We start from the raw sequence: 20023 nt of genomic DNA, 5'->3' as shown, positions 1-20023 counted from the left end.
ACGGCCAAATTTTAAAAACCCAAGCGTATGTATATATATGATTGTTGAATAATTGCCATTAAGCGGAAACAAACCAATCTGCATTTGACTCACACACAATATTAACTTCATTATTGTACATTATAAAAGTTACATATAAATTTCTGGATAAAAAACGTACCTGCATTGAATTGAATGAACTGAATTTGTTTAACAATATGAAAGAGCATATAAAAATTAAATTTTCAACTAGTTTTTATTTTTATTTTTAAATTTATGGACTGGTTTCTTTTTGCATAGCACCAGCTGCTGACAACTACATATTGTGACTTTTCATAAAATTTGTAGCAAGTAGAAATATCTTTTTGTAAATGGGTAGAAATATTTTAACGTAAATCGCTTAGAAATTTGATTTCACATCGTAAAAAAATGCTGTCATCATTGTAAATTTAGTTTTATTTTTGATGAAATAATTAAATAAAAAATACACAATAAGACCCTGTTGATACTATTTTCATGTTTTAAAGCTTTTTAACTTTTGATAATCAAATGGATCATATGTGCATTGATACATGTATGTAATGAACAAGAGTTAGATCTATTTTTGCTACTCTGAGTAATGTTATGTACTGAGTCAAGTTTTATGGGTAATTTAATGACTACAAAGGGTGTATGTAGACTGTGTACCATAATTCCAATGTTCTCATTCCTATATCCAAGTATTTGTCACCAAGCTGTGATAGTTTATCTATTCCAAGTGTGCGTCAGTCTAATTTAGATGTAATTTTTTCTTCATCCTACATGCATCAGTATTTCTTACATGTTGTGTGTGTTGTTAGAACATATAGTCGCTTTTATTAGCCATATGTGGTTTGGGACATTTTAAAACAATTTTATTTTATTATATTTTTTCTTACCTTATCAAATAGAACGTTGAAAACGTTATAATACTGCATCATTAAGTCAAAATTGCATATTTTCGAGTTAACGTTTTTTGCCAGTACCACCCACGATATCTTCATTCATTAATTTTTTGCTTGATTTTCAACCCGTGTATTGTTGTATATAGATGTTATACCTTACTGCTTTTGTTAAAATGATAAGTATATATTGTTCAATAATATATGAATGTCCAATGACTAATGTTATATAATGTTGACAATAGCAATAAGACAATAAAAATATATTTAATGTAATTAGAGTCTGGGTAAACTCCAGCTGGTTCTGTAGTTCCAGATTTGTAACTATGTATGTGTTCGCAATAAAAGTATTTATCTGCTGATTGGTATTTTTATTTAGATAAAATCATACTATTCCATACATCGCTCACTCCTTTCAACAACGTCATAAATCAAAAATCGTCAATTTTCAGTTATGCATGTTTTCGGAATGCCCAGAAAATGTACTATATCCCACCAAAAGAGGCATATTTTAAACTTAATATTTACCCGCTATAGGGCAGAAAGTGTTGATTTGCATTTTGAAGAAAATGTGTTGTTTAATTATTTATTTTAAATATACTAAATATTTTTCAAATGGAGAAAAAACCTATAGGTTTTACCTAAAAAGATCTGTTGCACGGTAAAAAGTTCAATAAGTGGCTTGATATTTATTTTTAATACATTGTATTTTATTTTAAAACTTTAAAAACGTTCTCCTGAAAAATCAAGTTTTTTGATTTATGACGTTCTTGAAAGGAGTGAGCGACATGTAAAGTACACGCGTTAGAACAGTGGTCCCCAACCCCCGCTTAAAAATTATGTTAAAAAAAATTAAACAGACCCAATTAAAATGTAAATAATCATAAAAAAAAATCAGCTGAGATCCCCTTCACACCAAGTTACAGCCGATACAATATCTTTAAAGTAAAAAAAAAAAAAACACAACCTGTTTAATCTTTTTCTTCTTCTTCAAACCATCACCTGCACCCGATAGTGCATAGGGTACTGCATCATATAAACTCAGTGTTATATGAAGGAAAGGTGATAAGTCCTCCGCTTCAGGTACCAGTCCAGGGTAATATTGAATAAATAATGAATTAATTAATAAATAATGGTAATAATGAATATTAGAGTGAAAAAATCACTTATATTTATTTGACCACTCCCTGGGAATCGAACCCAGGACCTTCAGTATGCTAGCCAAGCGTGCTGACCATTACACTACGGAGGCGGCATATTCAATTAGATAATCTAAAATATAATAAATCTGTCTGTATAAAAAAATGTCCCCCTCAGCGAGCCGCGGTACAATGATCAAACATTGAACGGTCTGCAGGGATAAAAAGGTAGAGGACCACTGCCAGAGATAACTGATTCGCCTTTTTTTGATGACAGTTGAGGCCATGGATTGCTGCGTCATAGCCTTATTTTCTCATTCTTCACATGGTCAAACCACTAACGAGTTCCACCAATAATATTATAATTAAATTATTCAAATAAAAATGCTTATTTTGTGTAATAAAAAGGGTTTTGTTAAAAAATCGTTTATTTAATAAAAAAAATCTTTTTATTATCATCTCGGGACTTGAAATATTTAACTAGTAAGTATTCTTAATAACATGCATAGTCGATATATAGAAAGTATTTTGGGTATCAATGCTGGATGTTATCGTCATGTAACTGTGGTAAACTTGTAGAGCGCTTTTCTGAATCCAGCACTGTTGTGAGCCGTGATGCGCAGGATATATTCAGCATCGGGCTCTAAATCTATCACTACGAAGTTGCCTCCGGGATGCACACTGCTAGAGATCATGCTCCACTTGACAGCTTCCCTAGAGAGAACAAAGGCCTGTTATGACAGTTATATTTCAGCTATGAGTACTTAAATTATACCTGTAAATAGAAGGCTAGAGGTCAGCGCGTTTGACTACCATGCTGGAGGGGTAGATTCCCAGGGGGGTCCAAAAAAAAAGTCATTTTTTTTTACCCTAATAATTATTTAATATTACCCAGGATTAGTACACTGCATATTATGCATATATATATATATATATATATATATATATATATATATATATATATATATATATATATGCATATGCAATGTCCTATGCACCATTGGGTGTGGATAAGGGATAGGAAAATTGACAGTTGTAACACTTGTTATTTTTCATTATTTAAATTTTATATTTATTCATTGGTAAAAAAGTAATTTGTCAAATATTTTTTGTACTACAAAATTATTTTACGACATCAAACAAAATGTTATTGTATATGGACTCATTCGCGAAATTGTGAAGAACTACGCACCTTGTGAGTTTAAGTGGGAAGAATGGAAGAGAAAAGTATTCTTACTTCTTTTTATTTTCAATGACGAAATGATCAATGGGACATCCTCCATCGTTCCATTGCTTTAAGCGAAGAGTCACATATGCGCTATGTATACCTAGGAAGTCAGCAGAGACGGGTTCGTGAGGTCTGGATCCGCGTGTACGACCAATGAGAATGCTACTGGCCTCACTTCTTCCCATGCTAAAATGACAAATGGAAAATCTCAAAGGTCGTGTTTGCATAACATTATTGTAAATATAATATGCTATTGAAATACCTACTTGTTATATGCAGTGACATACACTTTATATTTAGATCCGCAGGATAATTTTTCTAACGTACATAATGCGTTTAATACCTGAAAAATTAGTATATTAAATTGTAAGTATGGTTATTTTGTACAATGGAGACACGAGTGTTGTAGTGTGATTATAAGAGTACCGGATAGGATTCCCAATCTGCAAGATTGCTCTGCTTGTAGTGGATAGTGTAGTTGTCAGTAGAAGAGCCATTGGTTGGCCGAATGAGGAAAGTGAGTGAAGATAATGTTCTATCCACAAGATCTACTCCCGGAGGGAGGGGGGGAGCTGCAAAGTAAATGTGTGTTACACTCATAGTCGTGTAATTAAGTTATAAAATTGTTGGGTAATATATCCAAAATTAAACAAGGTGTATTTGGTTGGATTCTACATTTATTTATGTATATGTTAATACGTGACGCGTTTCGTCTTCTTACATTATCAAACACTCGCAAGACAAAACGCTAAGAAGAGACGAAACACCGAGAAGACGAAACGCATCACATATTAACAAATACATAAATAAATGTAGAATTCAACCAAATAAACCTTGTTTACTGTCTGCAGTTACAATAAATAAATTAAGTTATTATTTATTTACAAGCGACCACGAAAAACCAATTAACATTATTTCAAATATTTTGTCTAAAATAAATGGTGAATTTATTCCACTCCACTTAGGAGTTATTCACATCAAGATTTTTATTTATATCTTAACTTTGATGAAAAAGTCTATTAAGAAGGGTTTATGAAAGACCTGTCATTGGGTGGTTTAAAGCCAGGGACCTCAACCTTTTTATCCCCGCGGACAGGTCAACTTTTGATAATTTTATCACTACCCACTGAGGAGGGAAGTCCATTGTTTATTGATTTAATAAGTCGTGTTTTTTACTTCGAAGGTATTGGTGTTTTTGGTATTTTTGGTCAAAGGTATTTTTGTTTATGGTCAAAGGTATTAAATTTTTTATTGGGAATGCCCAACTTTTTTGTGACATTATTTTTATTTTTAAACAAGGCAAAGAGTGGTTGGTACCGGCTCGCGGCCGGGGGCTGAAGACCACTGGTTTAAAATATTGTTTTATAAGATTTGCTTGTTTACCCATGATTACCATATTACTCAAATTTCGGAATGTTGTACCGATATATCCACAACATTTTTTCTAGAATAAACTTCATAGGCAACATTTATGATGATGATTATATATGGCGACCTTTACATGGCATGTGAAAGTCTACTGTGGTGACACTCAAAATATTGTAAATAAAAACAACTGGTGTAAATAATAATATTTTCAGATGTTTTGTATTATGCAAAATAATTTGGAAATAATTGAAGAAAGTGATTAAAGTTTTACCATTTACACTGAGTTTGTACGTAACAATATCCGTGCCGAACTGGTTTTCAACAAAGCATGTGTAGTCTCCGGCATCACCCCGTGCGATTCCCGCAACCAGCAGAGATCCATCGGGCAGTTGACGAACTCGATCCGATGTTTCCAGGAGTGCACCTTTAACCTGCAATTCAATTGTAATGCTAAAGTATTCGAAATCAACAAGCAAAAACTTTTACGACATCTTTATATAATTTGGATCCTACCTTCCATGTAACGGTGGGTGGCGGAACTCCCACGGCCAAGCACGGGAGCTCTACATCTTCCTTGTACGAAGCTGTGAATGAATCATCGAACGACGCTACCTTGGCGGGAACTACAAGTTATAAATCAATCCTTTTATTAGATCAGTGAAACACTTAAATCATGATAGTCTTTACTATCATCTAACCTAACCTAACCTTTGTTAATCTCAGAAAATAGATGGATAACCTTTTGTATTTGGGCTTGTAGACACGGTGGGTGAAGGTTGTCCCTCGCCAATGACTGTGGAAGCTGTAACCCAGAAGTCATAGCGGGAGGCCTTCAACTCAGTAGCAGAGTAGCTCATTTGCAACGGAGGAACCTTAAATATTGGAAAATAAACTGACTTCTTTAAAACATTTTTGACATTAAATTCCGGTGATATTAGGAAAGCATACTTTGACTTTGACAGGTTCAGATCCTTCCATTTGTGTGTATACGGTGTAGTGGGTAATAATACCATTTGAGTGAGTTAGCCCCCTCCATGAAACTAGAATGGAATCTGGACCCGTAACAAGGGCTTTCACAGCTGTCGGTGCTTCAGGAACTATTAAAAAATAAACACATATATAAAATAGTTTAACATACCTTTTTGCGACGGCAAAAAATTACAATTTAGTTACATATATAAATAAAATAAAATGATTTTGATTGATATGAGATGGGAATATAGAGTCTGGGTTTACATAGGATGCTACAAGTGATCATTTTGTACGCAGTATAATATTTACCATTCTACCCATGATTGACAACCAGATTACTCAAATTTCGAAAATTTCTATATATGTCACAAGTGACAACCATGTTTAATCAGAATAGGCGACACCTATGATTGGAATTACTAAAAATCCTCTTTCAATGCATTTGTGTTGTAATTCTTTTACAAATTATTTCATTTACTAGAAATTTCACTATAATGGGTAAGACTTTATTTAAAATATTTTATAATTTTAGTTTTATGATTGTCTAAAAATTATCTGAAAATACCTAAACTTCTATATTCTCATCTCAATTTACTTCTTCATTCTTGTTCATTCTTCTTCATTTACTTCTTCAATATTCTATGTTAAGATATAAAAGAAGTCTTATTTAGTATAAATAGGTCCTAAGAGGGGCAAAAATATTTGGACAAAAGGAGTCAAAATATTGTGAATAAGAAAAAGATTTTTACCATCTTGTTCAGTCTGGCATTGGACGGGAGTAGACCGGACCCCGTCTCCACTAGATGTAAAAGCCAACACTTCCACGGAATAGTTGGTATATTTCTTGAGACCGTGCAATATGATTTTGCTGCTTGAGGTATTTTTTGTGTCTTTGGATTTCTCATCTATAAAAGAGAATATCTATGGCAATGACTCCAAAGTTGAATATTCACAGTTGCTCCGACGTGTTAAGTTTATTTTATTTATTGTTTCGGCATTAACTTTGTGGTAAGACATGTTACAATGATTAAAGAAAACACTTGTTTTTTACCACTTGACTTTTATTATAGACTACATTTTTCAGAAGTTAAACTTCCATCATTCAGGTCTGTATAATATAACTAAAATATAAAATTGTTCTATAAATAAGGAGAGGGGAAAGTAAAGGGAAAGGGTTAGTCAAGGGGCGGAGTTTGAAAACAAAGGAAAAATAGAAAGCAACGGTGAAGAATTTTGAAAAAATATATTATTTAATAATTTATTATTAGAATTTAGGTTTTTTTGGATTTCTAAATTTTCAAGATAATTCATAATTTGGCCTTGAAACATGTAGTCTATAATAAAACTCAAGTGGTAAAAAACAAGTGTTTTCTTTATTCATTGTGTTAAGTTTAGCAATGCTCACCATTCCAACTGTCACTGGGCCCGTAGATAACCTTGTATCCCTCGATGACTCCGCTAGCTGAAGCGAGTGGCGGGCTCACCCAGGAAACTCGGATGGTTTGCGCCGTGAGAGTGGTGCACAGGGCATCGTGCGGAGGGGCGCTCGGTACTCCTTCAGCCGTGTATGCCTTCATCTCCTCGGAGAGTGGTCCTGGACCCATCTTGTTGAACGACTGGACGACCACAGAGTACTCAGTGTAGGTCCTGCAATACTTGTTGAGAAGTAATTATTCAAATTACTACATAATGGTGTCAAATAGCTAAAATTTACCTTAAATTTGTAATCTGCAAATGGTGTTCTTTTCCAAAATCGTTTGAAATAACAACGGTCTGGAATATATGTGGGCCACTACTGGATGACAATTTGTAGCCTACATAGTATCTGTTGAAAAAAATACAAATTATTTTGTGAAATATTAAGAAATTTTAATATATAGTTTTATGTAATGACCCTCACCCTTGAATATCACCATTCCAATCCTGGAGGGGGGGAGGTTTCCATGTAACCTTCAGGCTATGTTGGTCCAGGGTTTCTACGTTGAGATCAGTGGGAGGGGCTGATGGGGCTGGAGACAAATGAATTATATGTGCATACTAATATCAAACTGTATTTAAAAAAAATAATAATCTAATCAACTGCATTAAAGACTTACCCTCTTCAGAAGTAATGACCGTAACTACATCAGAAGGTTTCGATAATCCTAGATCATTTTCATAAACGATTCTGAAGTTGTAGATGGTACCCGGATGTAAGCCGAACACTCCGGCTTCACTGGTGTTTCCAGAAACCTGTATACGATTTATATTCTTCTCCCAGGAGTCCTTGGACCTCTTGTATTCGATCAGGTACTTCTTGATAGGAGATTTTTCATCAAAGGGGGCTGCCCAAGATAGTTGAACAGTTCGGCAGGACTTATCAAGAACGTCGAGATAAAAATTTGTTGTACGTATTTCTGTAATCATTGATGAATGATGGTTTAAAATACAAGATGTGTCCATACTATATGTCGTTTTTGTCAGACATTATCATTTTTTTTCTTCAAACATATGCGGGTGATGTAATATATTATTTCAATGTGTTTAATATCACATAATACTCACATATGAAATCAATTTATAATAACTGGGGTAGGAGGGTGTGTGATATAATTTAAAAACTCTAAAATGCATTAGTTTTGTTTTCCCTCACCAAAGGAATAATGCAAGAAAACCCCGAGAGTCCTAGTCTCACCACTGTTTCCCTACTCTTCTCTATTTCCTCCATATAGCAGTATCACCCTGAGCTCCTATACTTACGTCATCTGTATTGCATATTTTATACCCTTAATCCAAGAATCTGAAGTACACGACTGATCACCTCGCCTCATTTGATTAGTTAACAACATGTTAATTCAATGCAGTGCCCTATGCACCGTTGGGAGCGGATAGGGGATCGGAAAAAAATGTCAGTTGAAATATAATATTTAAATTGGCAATAACTTGACATAATTTTTTTCTTAATTACGTAAACCTAATTAGATAACATTGGTACATATTTCTAAATAGCAATAGTAGGAATGATATTGATACACACAAAGGTCAAAAGATATCTAATGTTTCTAGTGTTATCAGCAAATTTACCAATTTTAAAGTATATATACATATTTTTTAAATATTGTTTTTTTTTTTACTCTTTTTTATGAAATGGTTTTATGAAATGTTTAAACATAGGCTGGTTTAAAAGAAATATCTAACACAATTTTTAAGTCATTTGTCTAAACCTTATTAAAACAATTGTAAGTATACCGCAGTAAACTGACTAGTCGTAAGAATTTCAAATCGAATAGACACGGCTGAATATTTTATATAATATATTCCAAATCATGCTTTCATATTAAGAAAATAGTTTCAAACCATAAATGAGAATGTTAGAGCAATTACCATAAAATTTGAGAATAGTTTACAAATACAGCCAATATATTATAATATGACAGAAATCGTTCATAAATTATAAATTATTAGCCGTTAAATTAAATCGTATATTCGGATACTTTTTCAATGTTGTCGGCAAAACACCAATTAGGTACTTAGTATTTCAACTATTATCATAAACGTCATCTGATCCCGGCGGCATCGGTCTAGTTACCTACCCGGTCGGATTTTATTGCTTGGGGTTGAAAATGATGTATTAAAAAAATCGAATTAACAGTTTTAAGATTTTTGGCAATATTTTTGCTCGCCATACCTGAGAATTAGTTTGCTATAACCGTGTATAAATGTATAGAAAAAATTAAAAACCAAAATTTCAACGAATGTTTCCTCGTTATATCCGAGATCTCGCTTTATCCATGCTCGTAATAACCGAGTTCGACTGTATTTTTAAATAATCGTAATTGACGTTTAATGAAATTTACATTTGGGTAACACAATTACAAATGAATATCACAAGATGAATCTCTGAGTAAAGATGTTTTTTTAGCTAATATTGCAGAAAATACTTTGTTTAATTAATTCAAGCTTTTTACTTAATATGTCTGGATGGCTTGACTCTGGCCAATATCTGTACCCGACGGATTCTCCAGTTCTTTGGACACGTTGCGCGTGGCAACGAGGATAGCCTGGAACGACTAGTTGTGATCGGTAGCCTGGAGGGAAAGAGAGGGAGAGGAAGATCCCCCACACGATGGACCGATCAAATTAAGGCAGCAGCAGGCACCTCAGTGGTTGGAGCGCTACGTGCAGCGCAGTCAAGGGATAACTGGAGAAGAGTCATTGCTTCTGCAAGGGTCACAACCCTCAGCAATGAGGAATAAGACGGAGAAGAAAGACTTAATATGCACAAATTTATATCGAGATGAACCGGATCTCAATTAGGGTCAGGGTTAAGGATTGAAGACCACCGTGTCTTACCACTTACCTGGGGCTACCGCACCCGCGATTACAAAGGCAGCCAGCCACACCACACTCCCCCTACACATCATCAACATGGCCACCCCCATTAAACCAGTATAAGAAATCACAACACTAGTAGTTTACGCCGCAATAATTATTATATTTATTTATGTCAAATAATCATATTTAGGTGGTTGGAAAATATTACTTCTTAATAATAAACTTTTATTGATTATGCAAAAAGATCAATAAAAAAAATATATATATTTGACGACGTTAAAAATAATTTGTAAAGAATGACTTTATTGTAACAATAATTTCTACAGAATACAATATTTTCTTATCACAAAGATGTATCGTGCTATGAACCCAATCTAATGTGAAGGCCAAAGATATTCAATAATCACTGTAAAAAAATTATCCTTTCACTGTTTTTAAAAGCTAATAAAGACACTATTTTATCAGCCCTTCCCGTAACATCCTAAATTTCAGGAGGCATTAGTACTGTAAATGGAAGATACATATTTGAAAACCTTCCAATACATTTGTTCTTTCAACGGGGATGATCGCAACCTATTATTGTCATGCTTTTTTTTTACTATAGTAACTAAAATATAAAATTGATATTTTTATTAAATTAGATACAATGATATTGCCTTTATGATTCACTGGGTGACTGCCAAATATATTTTTTTAAACTTTTAAAATAATGAAGTAAGTTTAGTATATACTTTCTTTACACATTTTTTTCACTGGTATCTACCGTGTTGATGGGGAGGAGTTCAGTGTACCTATGTTAAGTGAATCCAACACCTGACAACAATTTTTCTCAACAATTTGGTAGGCAAATTAAGGATATATTTAAAAGTAAAAACCTTTTTGTAAAGAAATATTTTATTTAGAAAAATATAAAATAGTATATTTAAAAAAAATCAGTTATGCTTTTTTAATAAAATACATATAACATAATGTTTGGACGGGCGATGCAAAATTTTATCACAGCGAAAGGAGAACATCCCCACAGGAGGTATACCTGCATTACCATAGAATGTTTTTATCTGACAAAATATCTTGTAAGATATTTTTTGTAATCAACCTGGAATTTAAACAAAAAAATTAGAATCTATTTGTTATCTACATCTATAAAAATAAGAAGTACAGATTTTTCACTTCAAATTGGATGTTTAACAAACCAAATTGGACATTATATTGTATTTTATGAATAAGTTATAATTTAAAAAATATATTCATATAAAACCTTATAATTCATCCTTCACTTTGTGAAATACCACTTTGAATATTGTATAACACATGGTATATTACACAAAGTAAACGATGAATGATAGGGACAGTGTTATATGTATTACCATACCACAAAGTAAACATGTATACAAAATATATATTCATGAAAGTACTACACATACCGTCAGTGAGAAAAACCTGTCCACATCTTTTATTCTTAAGACTAGCAAGTGCGTTAGTCGTCAAGTTGGCAAGCCTGCGCGGCAGGCTGTCATAGTCTGTGCGCGCAATGTGCACTAAAGTTTTCAGACAAGATTTTCAGTACTACTTAAACAATTTTTTTAAATACAATATAACGTCCAATTTGTTTTGTTAAATGCCCGATTTGATTTGTAAAGTGTCTAATTAAAATTTTTATTAAAAAAATTATTTATTGAAAAAAAAAAAAAACATAATTCTAAATACATTTCGAAACATTTATTTCCTCAAATTTGACCATCATAAGAAATGCAGCATCTAAAAACTATGAGTTTAAAGATAAACACGTGATATTTTAAGTTATAGTAAATAACTTTTCCTTAACCCTTGGAATGACGAGTTTTAATAAAAATTTTATTTGGAAAAAAGGGCACACACACACACACGCACTGCATTTGTAGCCAATGAATATTTGGTCTTGATTTGTAAATAATTTTGGGTAAAATTCGCATGACTATAAGTGTGTAATAATAATAATAGAAAGAAGTGAATTATGTTTATTAAAAATTAAAGTCAATTGGATTTACCTCATTGTGGGCATTGGCACTACCGACGCATACAAGGCGCAACACACACTATTGTCCTGCCTGTAAGCGTGACACTTGTGGTATTCCGAGCACCAATACGTCTCCAACATGGTCCCGTCACCTTCTGCACTCTGGGATATATTATCACCGGCGGCAAGATCTGGCGTTTCAGATGATTCAACTTCTTCATTGACCATACAGAAATCCTTAAATAAATATGCACACAATTGAACATAAATTTAAAAAAAAACAGGCAAGAAATATCAATAATTTTGGAGAGTTTCAAAGAACTACTCCTATAAGGCCCAGCATTCATTCCACTGGAGACCACCGTCTGCTCATGCCTAATTTTTTTTAAGAATGTAAATTAGATATTTTTTGTTTTTTAGAATAAATATACAAAAAATATCATTTTTTTAACATCTTACCTTTCAATAACTCTTTTCTTATCAAAACCAAATAATTATTTCAAAGAAAAAGTTATTTCTTCAATGCGAAAATGGGGTATTTTTCAAACAAAAATCAATTAAGTAATGACTTAATTACTTAACGAATGCTGGGCCTTAAAAATAAAAACTAACAGATTAACCATCACATAGTTTCATTGTAGGAATAAGCAGAAAGAATAGAATGCGACCCCTGGTATTTGCAAACTTTCTTCGTCTCTTCCACGTTCATGCATCTCCTCATACATACCCGCCGCCGATTATTCCAACTACTGACTTGACCACATTCCAGTGTTTGAAGTACTTGATCGTGTCAGGTTTTTTTAGGTTTTTCTCTGCTTCTGGTTGCAATTACATTTGCCTCATGTATTTGTTTTTCCATTCTTTCATCATTCATTCGTTTCTTATGTCCAGACCATCTCGACATGGTTTTTTTGACAAGTAAATTAAAATAATAACCCGATTTTAAATATTTTATCTATTCCTAAAAAATCTTCAACCTTTAAACCTTACTTAATTACCCACTGCTTATTCCGCCTACTCACCTAACTATTAAAATTTCTCAGTTTTAAGTTTAGTACATATCCATTCCTGAAGATGACAAGGTGCTTTTCGAATTCAGTTGGAAAAAAGTACCAAAAATAAAAGTGGTTAAAAACAGTATTAGTTTTAATTTATAAAGTTTTTTTAAGTGAATTTGCTAAAAAAAATTTGCAAATAAACTCAACTAGGAAATTGTTGAAGATGTTTTTGTTGATAAATGGTTATTCCAAACGATTTGTATGATTTTACCTGCACAGCCTGCAAGTAGAATGTCCGTAATATGTCGAGTCGGTGAGCCCCACTGAGGGCACGGCGCCCACTAATCGGCTGCACTGATCTTGAAATTACATATTTTTGCTCATCACATTGTACAACCATTACCCTGTGAAAATAAACATTTTAGAATGCAGTAAAATAGCAATTCAAATATAATAATTTATTAAATTAATTGCGAAAAATATAATAGTAAAAAAAAAAACCTGGTGTTTTTAGTTGATGATTTTTAGTTATTTGCATCATTTTAATTTTTACACCGAGAAGCAAAGGGTTACACCGAGAGGTTGAACGAGTGATTGATTCAATCAATTGTAAACAGTATAGATCTTAACACACTCGGACGGAAAAGGTACTCATCCGGTCGATTGATGCTTAAGGACGGGAAGGGGGTATTTTTACCTTCTGCGCCATCCTCATTTCAAAATCAGAAAAGAAGGAATTACATATTCAATGTTTTTATATGAATATTATGTACCAATCTCTTTCTTAACGTCTTAACTATATGCACATAATTATTAAATCCCGTCGCTAGCGGTCCACAGGCGTAAAAAAACACCCGTCAGAAATGTGTTAACACACTATCTGCGGGCGGATTCGCGCTCATAATAGAGATAAACATCTCTGAAAAGAAGTGATAACATTTAGCCATACAGTATACATCGATATATGATCAAAAGAAGCCGCAAAAGTCATGTGTAAAAATAACTTACACGCAATTTACGATGACTCGAGTGAAAAGGTAAAATTACCCTTCCTGCCGAACACCATCAGTCGAGTGAAACGGTAAAATTACCCTTCCTGCAGATAGTGTGTTAAGACGTGTGATACATATACGGCCAGTGGTGTGCGCAACGACTTACCCTAAAACTCCCGACGGAAACTGAATACTCGGAGGAAAATTTCTTGGATAGCGTTGACGAGCCGCTTTCAAAGTGTCGGAATGTTGTTGCCAGGAGTTCAAGACTATCGCGTCAACTTCCGACAATGCCGGAGTCGGGCCACATATAACTATCACGTGGACATCCGACAGGAGTTTGCAAATAACTGCCCGAAACGCCACCTAACAGGAAACATGTTTTATGATCAAGGGAGCTTTTATTTACAATAAGATATTATTTATTATCATTTAAAAATCATTGACAGAAAGACCTCGTTTAACGTGGTGAATGATTCAAAAAGTTAAATGAGATCATTCTTATATGTAATGATAAAAAAATAAAGATTTTTAAAGATAAAAGCGACTACGGCAGTTAAGCGTGATCGAATTTACGCCCTTCGTGTTCACGCACCGATCAAGAGCACCGATCCGAAGAAAGATGGACAAAAACACAAGCCAATCATTGTTTTATCACGCTAACTGAAGTGCCGGACAGTAAAATTCCATGTAGTGCACAAACGCCCTTACTCTAGGACTTCGGTGACATAAATAAACGGGAGTGTCTCTCAGCGACGCTTCAGTGTCCAGAGAGATGAGCCGCAGTAGAAGTTGTCTCTCGTGGGACGAGAGGGACCTCCAGCCGGTGGTGCCGCAGGCGTAGCGCCCCCACACACACAAGCACCCAAACACGCTTCCCATTCGGGACGTGAACTGCTCCAACACGGACTGAAACACCCAATGGATTCTGATTACACACAAATTTGAATTAAACCTTCTGTTTATTGACTTGGCGTTTAATTTGTAGAACTCCATTTTAATTTATGTATTAATTTTAAATCAAACACAGAATTTTTGAGTCTACTAAGTTGTATTTTATTAACAAAAAACACATAAAAAATTATATTGTGACAATTGTTTCGCCTTGTTAGGGCATTATCAAACGAATGTCTTTGAATGACATTCGTTTGATAATGCCCTAACAAGGCGAAACAATTGTCACAATATAATTTTTTATGTGTTTTTTGTTAATAAAATACAACTTAGTAGACTCAAAAAATCTGTGTTTGATTTAAAATTAATGCATAAATTAAACCTTCTGTCTTACATATTACAAATGAATAACATTCATATATTTTTTTTAAATATCTAAATTTAGTTTTCTACCTGACTTTGTTAATTAATTTGGATTCTTGTATTATTTTGCAAGTTATTCAACACTATTTTGTTGTTATTATTATTGAACAGCAGAAATTGCTTTGGGACAATGAATGAAAATCCTTTAGGTTTATATTAACATCATCTTTAGGAGCTCTGATCTTTTTAAGGTATTTTTTTGTAATTTTTATACATATATATATATATAATTTTTAATACAAGTTTTATTCATATTTAACGAGATAAGCATGAAGAAGTAAAATACTATGTCTAAAACTAGTTTACTCAGTTAATTTACTAATACTTTGTTAGCCCGTTTATGGTAAATATTAAAATGGTGATTACAAAATCTGTAAGGAGATTGTTTTTAAATATTATCTATTTATTTATTCTAAACTTTGATATGAAATACACCATAGCTCTTTTCATCTGCTTACTTTGCAATATACGTAAGTATATGAAGTTATGTTTTTGCTTTTTATAAAGTATTTTTCTTCCAACTTTTATCCGCACCCAATGGTGCATAGGGCACTGCATCGTATTGACACAGTGTTATCTTGATCGTTAATTACATGAAGGCAAGGTGATCACTCCTGCATTTCAGGAACCAGTCCAGGGTAATATTAAATAAATATTAGAGTATAAAATAACTATTATATATTTTAACCCCACCCTGGGAATCAAACCCGAGACCTCCAGCACGGGTTACCGTGTTAACGCTGACTATTACACCACGGAGGCGGACACTTTTATGGTAAAGTTTAACTAGACTTTGCTGAACTGTAACTTTTTACAGCATAGTCTAACTAGACTTTATCTTAATGTAACCTTTATTGTGAAATCTAATTAGACTTTAAAACATTTTGAGTGTGTCCAAATACTTGTTCACAAATCTGGATTATCTCCAATTATAGGAGTATTTTTCATATTATTTTTTGACATCGCATCAAAGATGAAGAAAAATATAGAAGTCAGGATTCGGACCTCACATACTACCATGGACTGGTACCTGAAGCGGAGGCCTGATCACCTTTCCTTCATGTGTAAACAATCAAGATAACACTGCGTTTATATGACACAGTGCCCTATGCATCATTGGGGTGCGGGTAAGGGTTTTATATACATACTAATATAAGAGTCTCTGCTCAATAAAAAGCTTATTTTCATCTCACCAATAGATGTCTCTAATGAAGTTCTAGTGATTCAAGAACAATGTTTCAAAATTGGTTCATATATATAGAACTTCCAAGAATTTGAGTAGTGTGGTTGTCAATAATGGGTAAAATTGGTGAATGATACACGTGTGTAAAGTGATCACTTAAACCAGCCTATGACGGTCGTCAGCCCGGTAAATGCCCAGACATCCATATTCTTCATCTTTGTTGAGATGTCAAAAAATAATATGGAAAAAATTACATAGTTGTTACTTTATTTTATAAAATGCAGTTTCACCCAGAACTGTCAGCACAAAACCTTTAAAAAAAAATTATATTTTCAAAATAACATTTTTACCATTTTTGTTATTAGATTTGCAAAGCCAGACAGAAAAATCTATTAAAAAATTATTTTGGCCTTTTGCGGATTTCCTTACTGGAGTGCTATTAAAAAACTATTTTAATATGACTTTGATGAAGTGTAACTTTGGGCTTTTTTTGTCTGAAGTGAGACTTTTTATGTTAAAGTCTAACTAGACCTTGCCTGAAGGGCGCACTAGGCCTTACGATGCGTGGTTACCTCGAGCACGAGACTCTCGGGGCAGAGAATGGCTTCCACAGCATTGAGCAGGAGGGTGGGGTGCGCGGCGGAGGCGCTCTGCGAGTCCAGCGACTCCATGAGCCGGTCCACCAGCGGGTAGCCGGGCCGCAGCTCCCGCTTCAGCCTCTCCAGGTTGCGGGGGCTCTCCAGCTCGTCCAGGCCCACAAACATGACCATCGCGTTGAAGATTGATATCAACAGCGAGTTCAGATCACTCTCCAATCCACCGCTAGCGATGCCTATCAATGTGATGCTGAAAAAAAAGATATATAAACTTATTATTAACATTTTTTTTTTTTGATATCTCAAAATAGATGAAGAAGAATATGGAAGTGTGTGCATTACGGGGCTTACGACCATCATAGGCTGGTTTAACCTTTCCAGGAGTACAATAATTGATGTCCGACTTTTTAAAAATAAAATCTTTGTATTATGAAGATATAAATTTTTATTTATTTATTTATTACTTTTATTTTTTATTTATTTCATAAATACATAGATACATTCATAGATCCAAATTTATTTCATATATACATTTACTATATGTATTACGGCTCTTTAGGCATAGCCTGTGTTGAGCCGAATACTAACATGTTAATACAATTTTTATATATTTTTTAATACTATTTTTTTTTTAATTATTAGATTATATACATTACATACATTATGTATAAATAATTTAAATAAAAAATAAAGCTCACCATCTGTTGGTTTTATTTTATGACAAAGTTAAATACAAATATCCACAAATGTCATTACTGTACAATTACACCATACCAACTGACAGATAGTATCGACGTTCATTAACGTCGATACTTCTTTGAGGAAAATTTGCACCGACGTTCATTTACATCCATACTCCCGGAAAGGTTAAGCGATCAATGGCACCCCGGCGAAGAAATAGCACGATGAACTGAATGTACCGTACATAATAACGGTTGCAGTAGTAAATTATGATTTAGTTGTAGGCTACAAAAACTACATGGAAAATCTAAGTTTTATAAGTAGTTAAGTTAAGTAGTTAATAATGATCTCAGTTTAAACATTCAATAAAAACCATAAAAAATAAATACTGTAAAATATTATTACTTGATGCCTTGCAATAATGCATTATTTAATTATCTGAAAATTAAAAAAAACTGCCCTTTTTCAAAATAAAATTTTCATTAAAACTCATCAGTCAAAGGATTTTTTTAAATGAATAATCCGCAAAGGCTTTTCTTTTAGAGACTTGTCTGCAGGTAGGATAGTAAGGAAAGGGAAGGTAAACGTGAACACATCACAAATACCCAGACCAATTGAAAATCTTTCTTCAATTTATTTTGCAATTGGCGGGAATCAAACCCTCGACGCCAGTTTCGCAGTCGAAGGTCTACCCAACTACGTCATGATGCCTGTCAAAATATTAAATATATATGGTTAAATAATGTAATATAATAGTATTTATAACAAGAGACCAATGGACTCTTACAACACTACACAAGATTGTAGTATGCAATCCCGAGTCCCCTAGCCATTGCAGCTATTTTATTTTCCTTTATCTCCTATTCTTCCCGCTTTCTTTCCCAATTAATAATTAAAATTTTAACTTTGTTTTAAAATCACTGTAAATTTTTTATTATAACTTAATTTTAATGTCTACCGGTTTCGAAGTTAACCGGTAGACATTATAATTAAGTTATAATAAAATATTTAAAGTGATTTTAAAACAAAGTTATATTTTAATTATAAAATGGAAAATCACAAAGTTAGTGCTTCTATGATGGAAATCCTGTACAAAACAGTGAAAATTTATAGTTTTAACTAAAAATTCTAAATTCAAAAAATAATTAACTATGTGAATTGCAGATTAAATTAATAAAACGATCACGTACCTTCCCAGAAATTCTTTCCAAACAATTATACCATTTTGAATCTTGGTATTTTTTAGAATGACATCCTGGCATTTACTGAATAGACTGACCCCATTCAAAGATGCCATGGAAGAAAACGGCAGCTGGAAAAAAAAGTGATCACAAACATGGTACCTATTTAAGCTGATCTTTTCTTTACTAGATTTCCAAATGAAAAGCAACGACCAACATTAAAGATCGTTATAGAAATTTAAATTCTGTCTGTCTGATAAATATTTTGTCTGCCTTTTTATTAAATTAGTCAGAAGAAAGTCCAGAAGAGTTGGTTAGTTTTGTTTTGGCAATTTTTTATATACTAATCGGTGTATACATTTCGTACAAAAATGATTTTGTGAATACTTACGCTTTCATTGTCACCTTTCTTTCTAGTAAATATAGGGAGCCCGCTCGCTGTTACCAAAGCCAAAATATGAATAGTCATTATGAAACTCGTATTTTTACAATTTGAGTAGTTCCGAAGCCTTCAGCAAAAATAAACTAAGGATAACAATTTGTTACTATTTGAATATTCCGAGACCCGGCCCTACAGCATTTATTATAACATAAATTAAAAAGTAAAGCCCAACGGCTCAATTAAAACATTATAATCGTGTTATTTTCATTCCTTAATCCAACTTCAGCGCGCGCTACGCGGAACAGTTTTTGAAATTCCTTCCCGTTTTTGTATTCTATTTACAAAAATATTTTCCAAAAACATATGACATGTTTATGTTTACAGTATTACCAGAGACAAAAACGATATCATAGACAACATACAAAAAAGTATGTAGTATCAGTAGGTACTTCAAATTTTTGTGTGGTTGCAACATTATAAGACAAAAAATAATATAACTGGCAACAAATGTTGACAAAGACGCATTATGGTATTCCGCGCGGAAAAATCAATATATTTCCATTTCCGGTTGTAGTATTTATGCAGGCAGTGTATTTCCAAATAGAAAATTGTTTTGAAAAAATCGTTTCGTAGTTTACTCAGAATGAGTGAAGTTAACGTATTTATAGAATAATTCAAACACGGCAATCGTTAAATCCTTTTTGTGGTAATTAAAAAATATGTACATAAAATTATATTTCTGCATGTTATTTGTTTTTTTGTAATTTTTATTTCACT

General features: G+C 33.1%; 2 protein-coding genes across 2 annotated transcripts; both read right to left on the bottom strand.

The window, feature by feature from the left end:
- Positions 1-2448: 2448 nt before the first annotated feature.
- LOC148312461 (cell adhesion molecule Dscam1-like) lies at positions 2449-10251 on the bottom strand. Its single transcript, XM_088276865.1, has 14 exons — positions 9946-10251; positions 7703-8002; positions 7507-7615; positions 7321-7431; positions 7012-7253; positions 6356-6511; positions 5583-5731; positions 5374-5506; positions 5148-5257; positions 4906-5065; positions 3693-3838; positions 3533-3609; positions 3276-3452; positions 2449-2752 (listed from the first exon to the last, which is right to left on the bottom strand). The coding sequence occupies exons 1-14, from the start codon at positions 10025-10027 to the stop codon at positions 2593-2595; spliced, it is 2112 nt and encodes a 703-aa protein (XP_088132991.1). The 5' UTR covers positions 10028-10251; the 3' UTR covers positions 2449-2592.
- Positions 10252-10824: 573 nt separating this feature from the next.
- On the bottom strand, positions 10825-19632 carry fy (fuzzy planar cell polarity protein-like protein). The gene is made up of 8 exons (XM_088276846.1): positions 19256-19632; positions 18874-18995; positions 16979-17252; positions 14618-14815; positions 14073-14272; positions 13186-13318; positions 11948-12153; positions 10825-11016 (listed from the first exon to the last, which is right to left on the bottom strand). The coding sequence occupies exons 1-8, from the start codon at positions 19331-19333 to the stop codon at positions 10959-10961; spliced, it is 1269 nt and encodes a 422-aa protein (XP_088132972.1). The 5' UTR covers positions 19334-19632; the 3' UTR covers positions 10825-10958.
- Between the last annotated feature and the right edge of the window lie 391 nt (positions 19633-20023).

Source organism: Brachycentrus maculatus, unplaced genomic scaffold, assembly GCF_059751285.1.
Source record: "Brachycentrus maculatus isolate JH-2025_06_01 unplaced genomic scaffold, ASM5975128v1 h1tg000039l, whole genome shotgun sequence".
Lineage (NCBI taxonomy): Eukaryota > Metazoa > Arthropoda > Insecta > Trichoptera > Brachycentridae > Brachycentrus > Brachycentrus maculatus.
Note: the sequence above shows the minus strand (reverse complement) of the source record. Positions and strands in the feature narration are given on the sequence as shown.

Bases quoted from the DNA above. Each gene is read 5' to 3' on its own strand.
- LOC148312461 (XM_088276865.1), bottom strand. From the start codon at position 10,027: ATGGGGGTGGCCATGTTGATGATGTGTAGGGGGAGTGTGGTGTGGCTG. The intron at 7,254-7,320 runs GTAAATTTTAGC...CAAGTATTGCAG, and splicing joins TTGCAGATTACAAATTTAAG to GACCTACACTGAGTACTCTG. The intron at 5,732-6,355 runs GTAAAAATCTTT...ATTTTTTAATAG, and splicing joins ATGCCAGACTGAACAAGATG to TTCCTGAAGCACCGACAGCT.
- fy (XM_088276846.1), bottom strand. From the start codon at position 19,333: ATGACTATTCATATTTTGGCTTTGGTAACAGCGAGCGGGCTCCCTATA. The intron at 18,996-19,255 runs GTAAGTATTCAC...TTTTTTTTCCAG, and splicing joins AGAAAGGTGACAATGAAAGC to CTGCCGTTTTCTTCCATGGC. The intron at 17,253-18,873 runs GTACGTGATCGT...CTTTTTTTTCAG, and splicing joins TGGAAAGAATTTCTGGGAAG to CATCACATTGATAGGCATCG.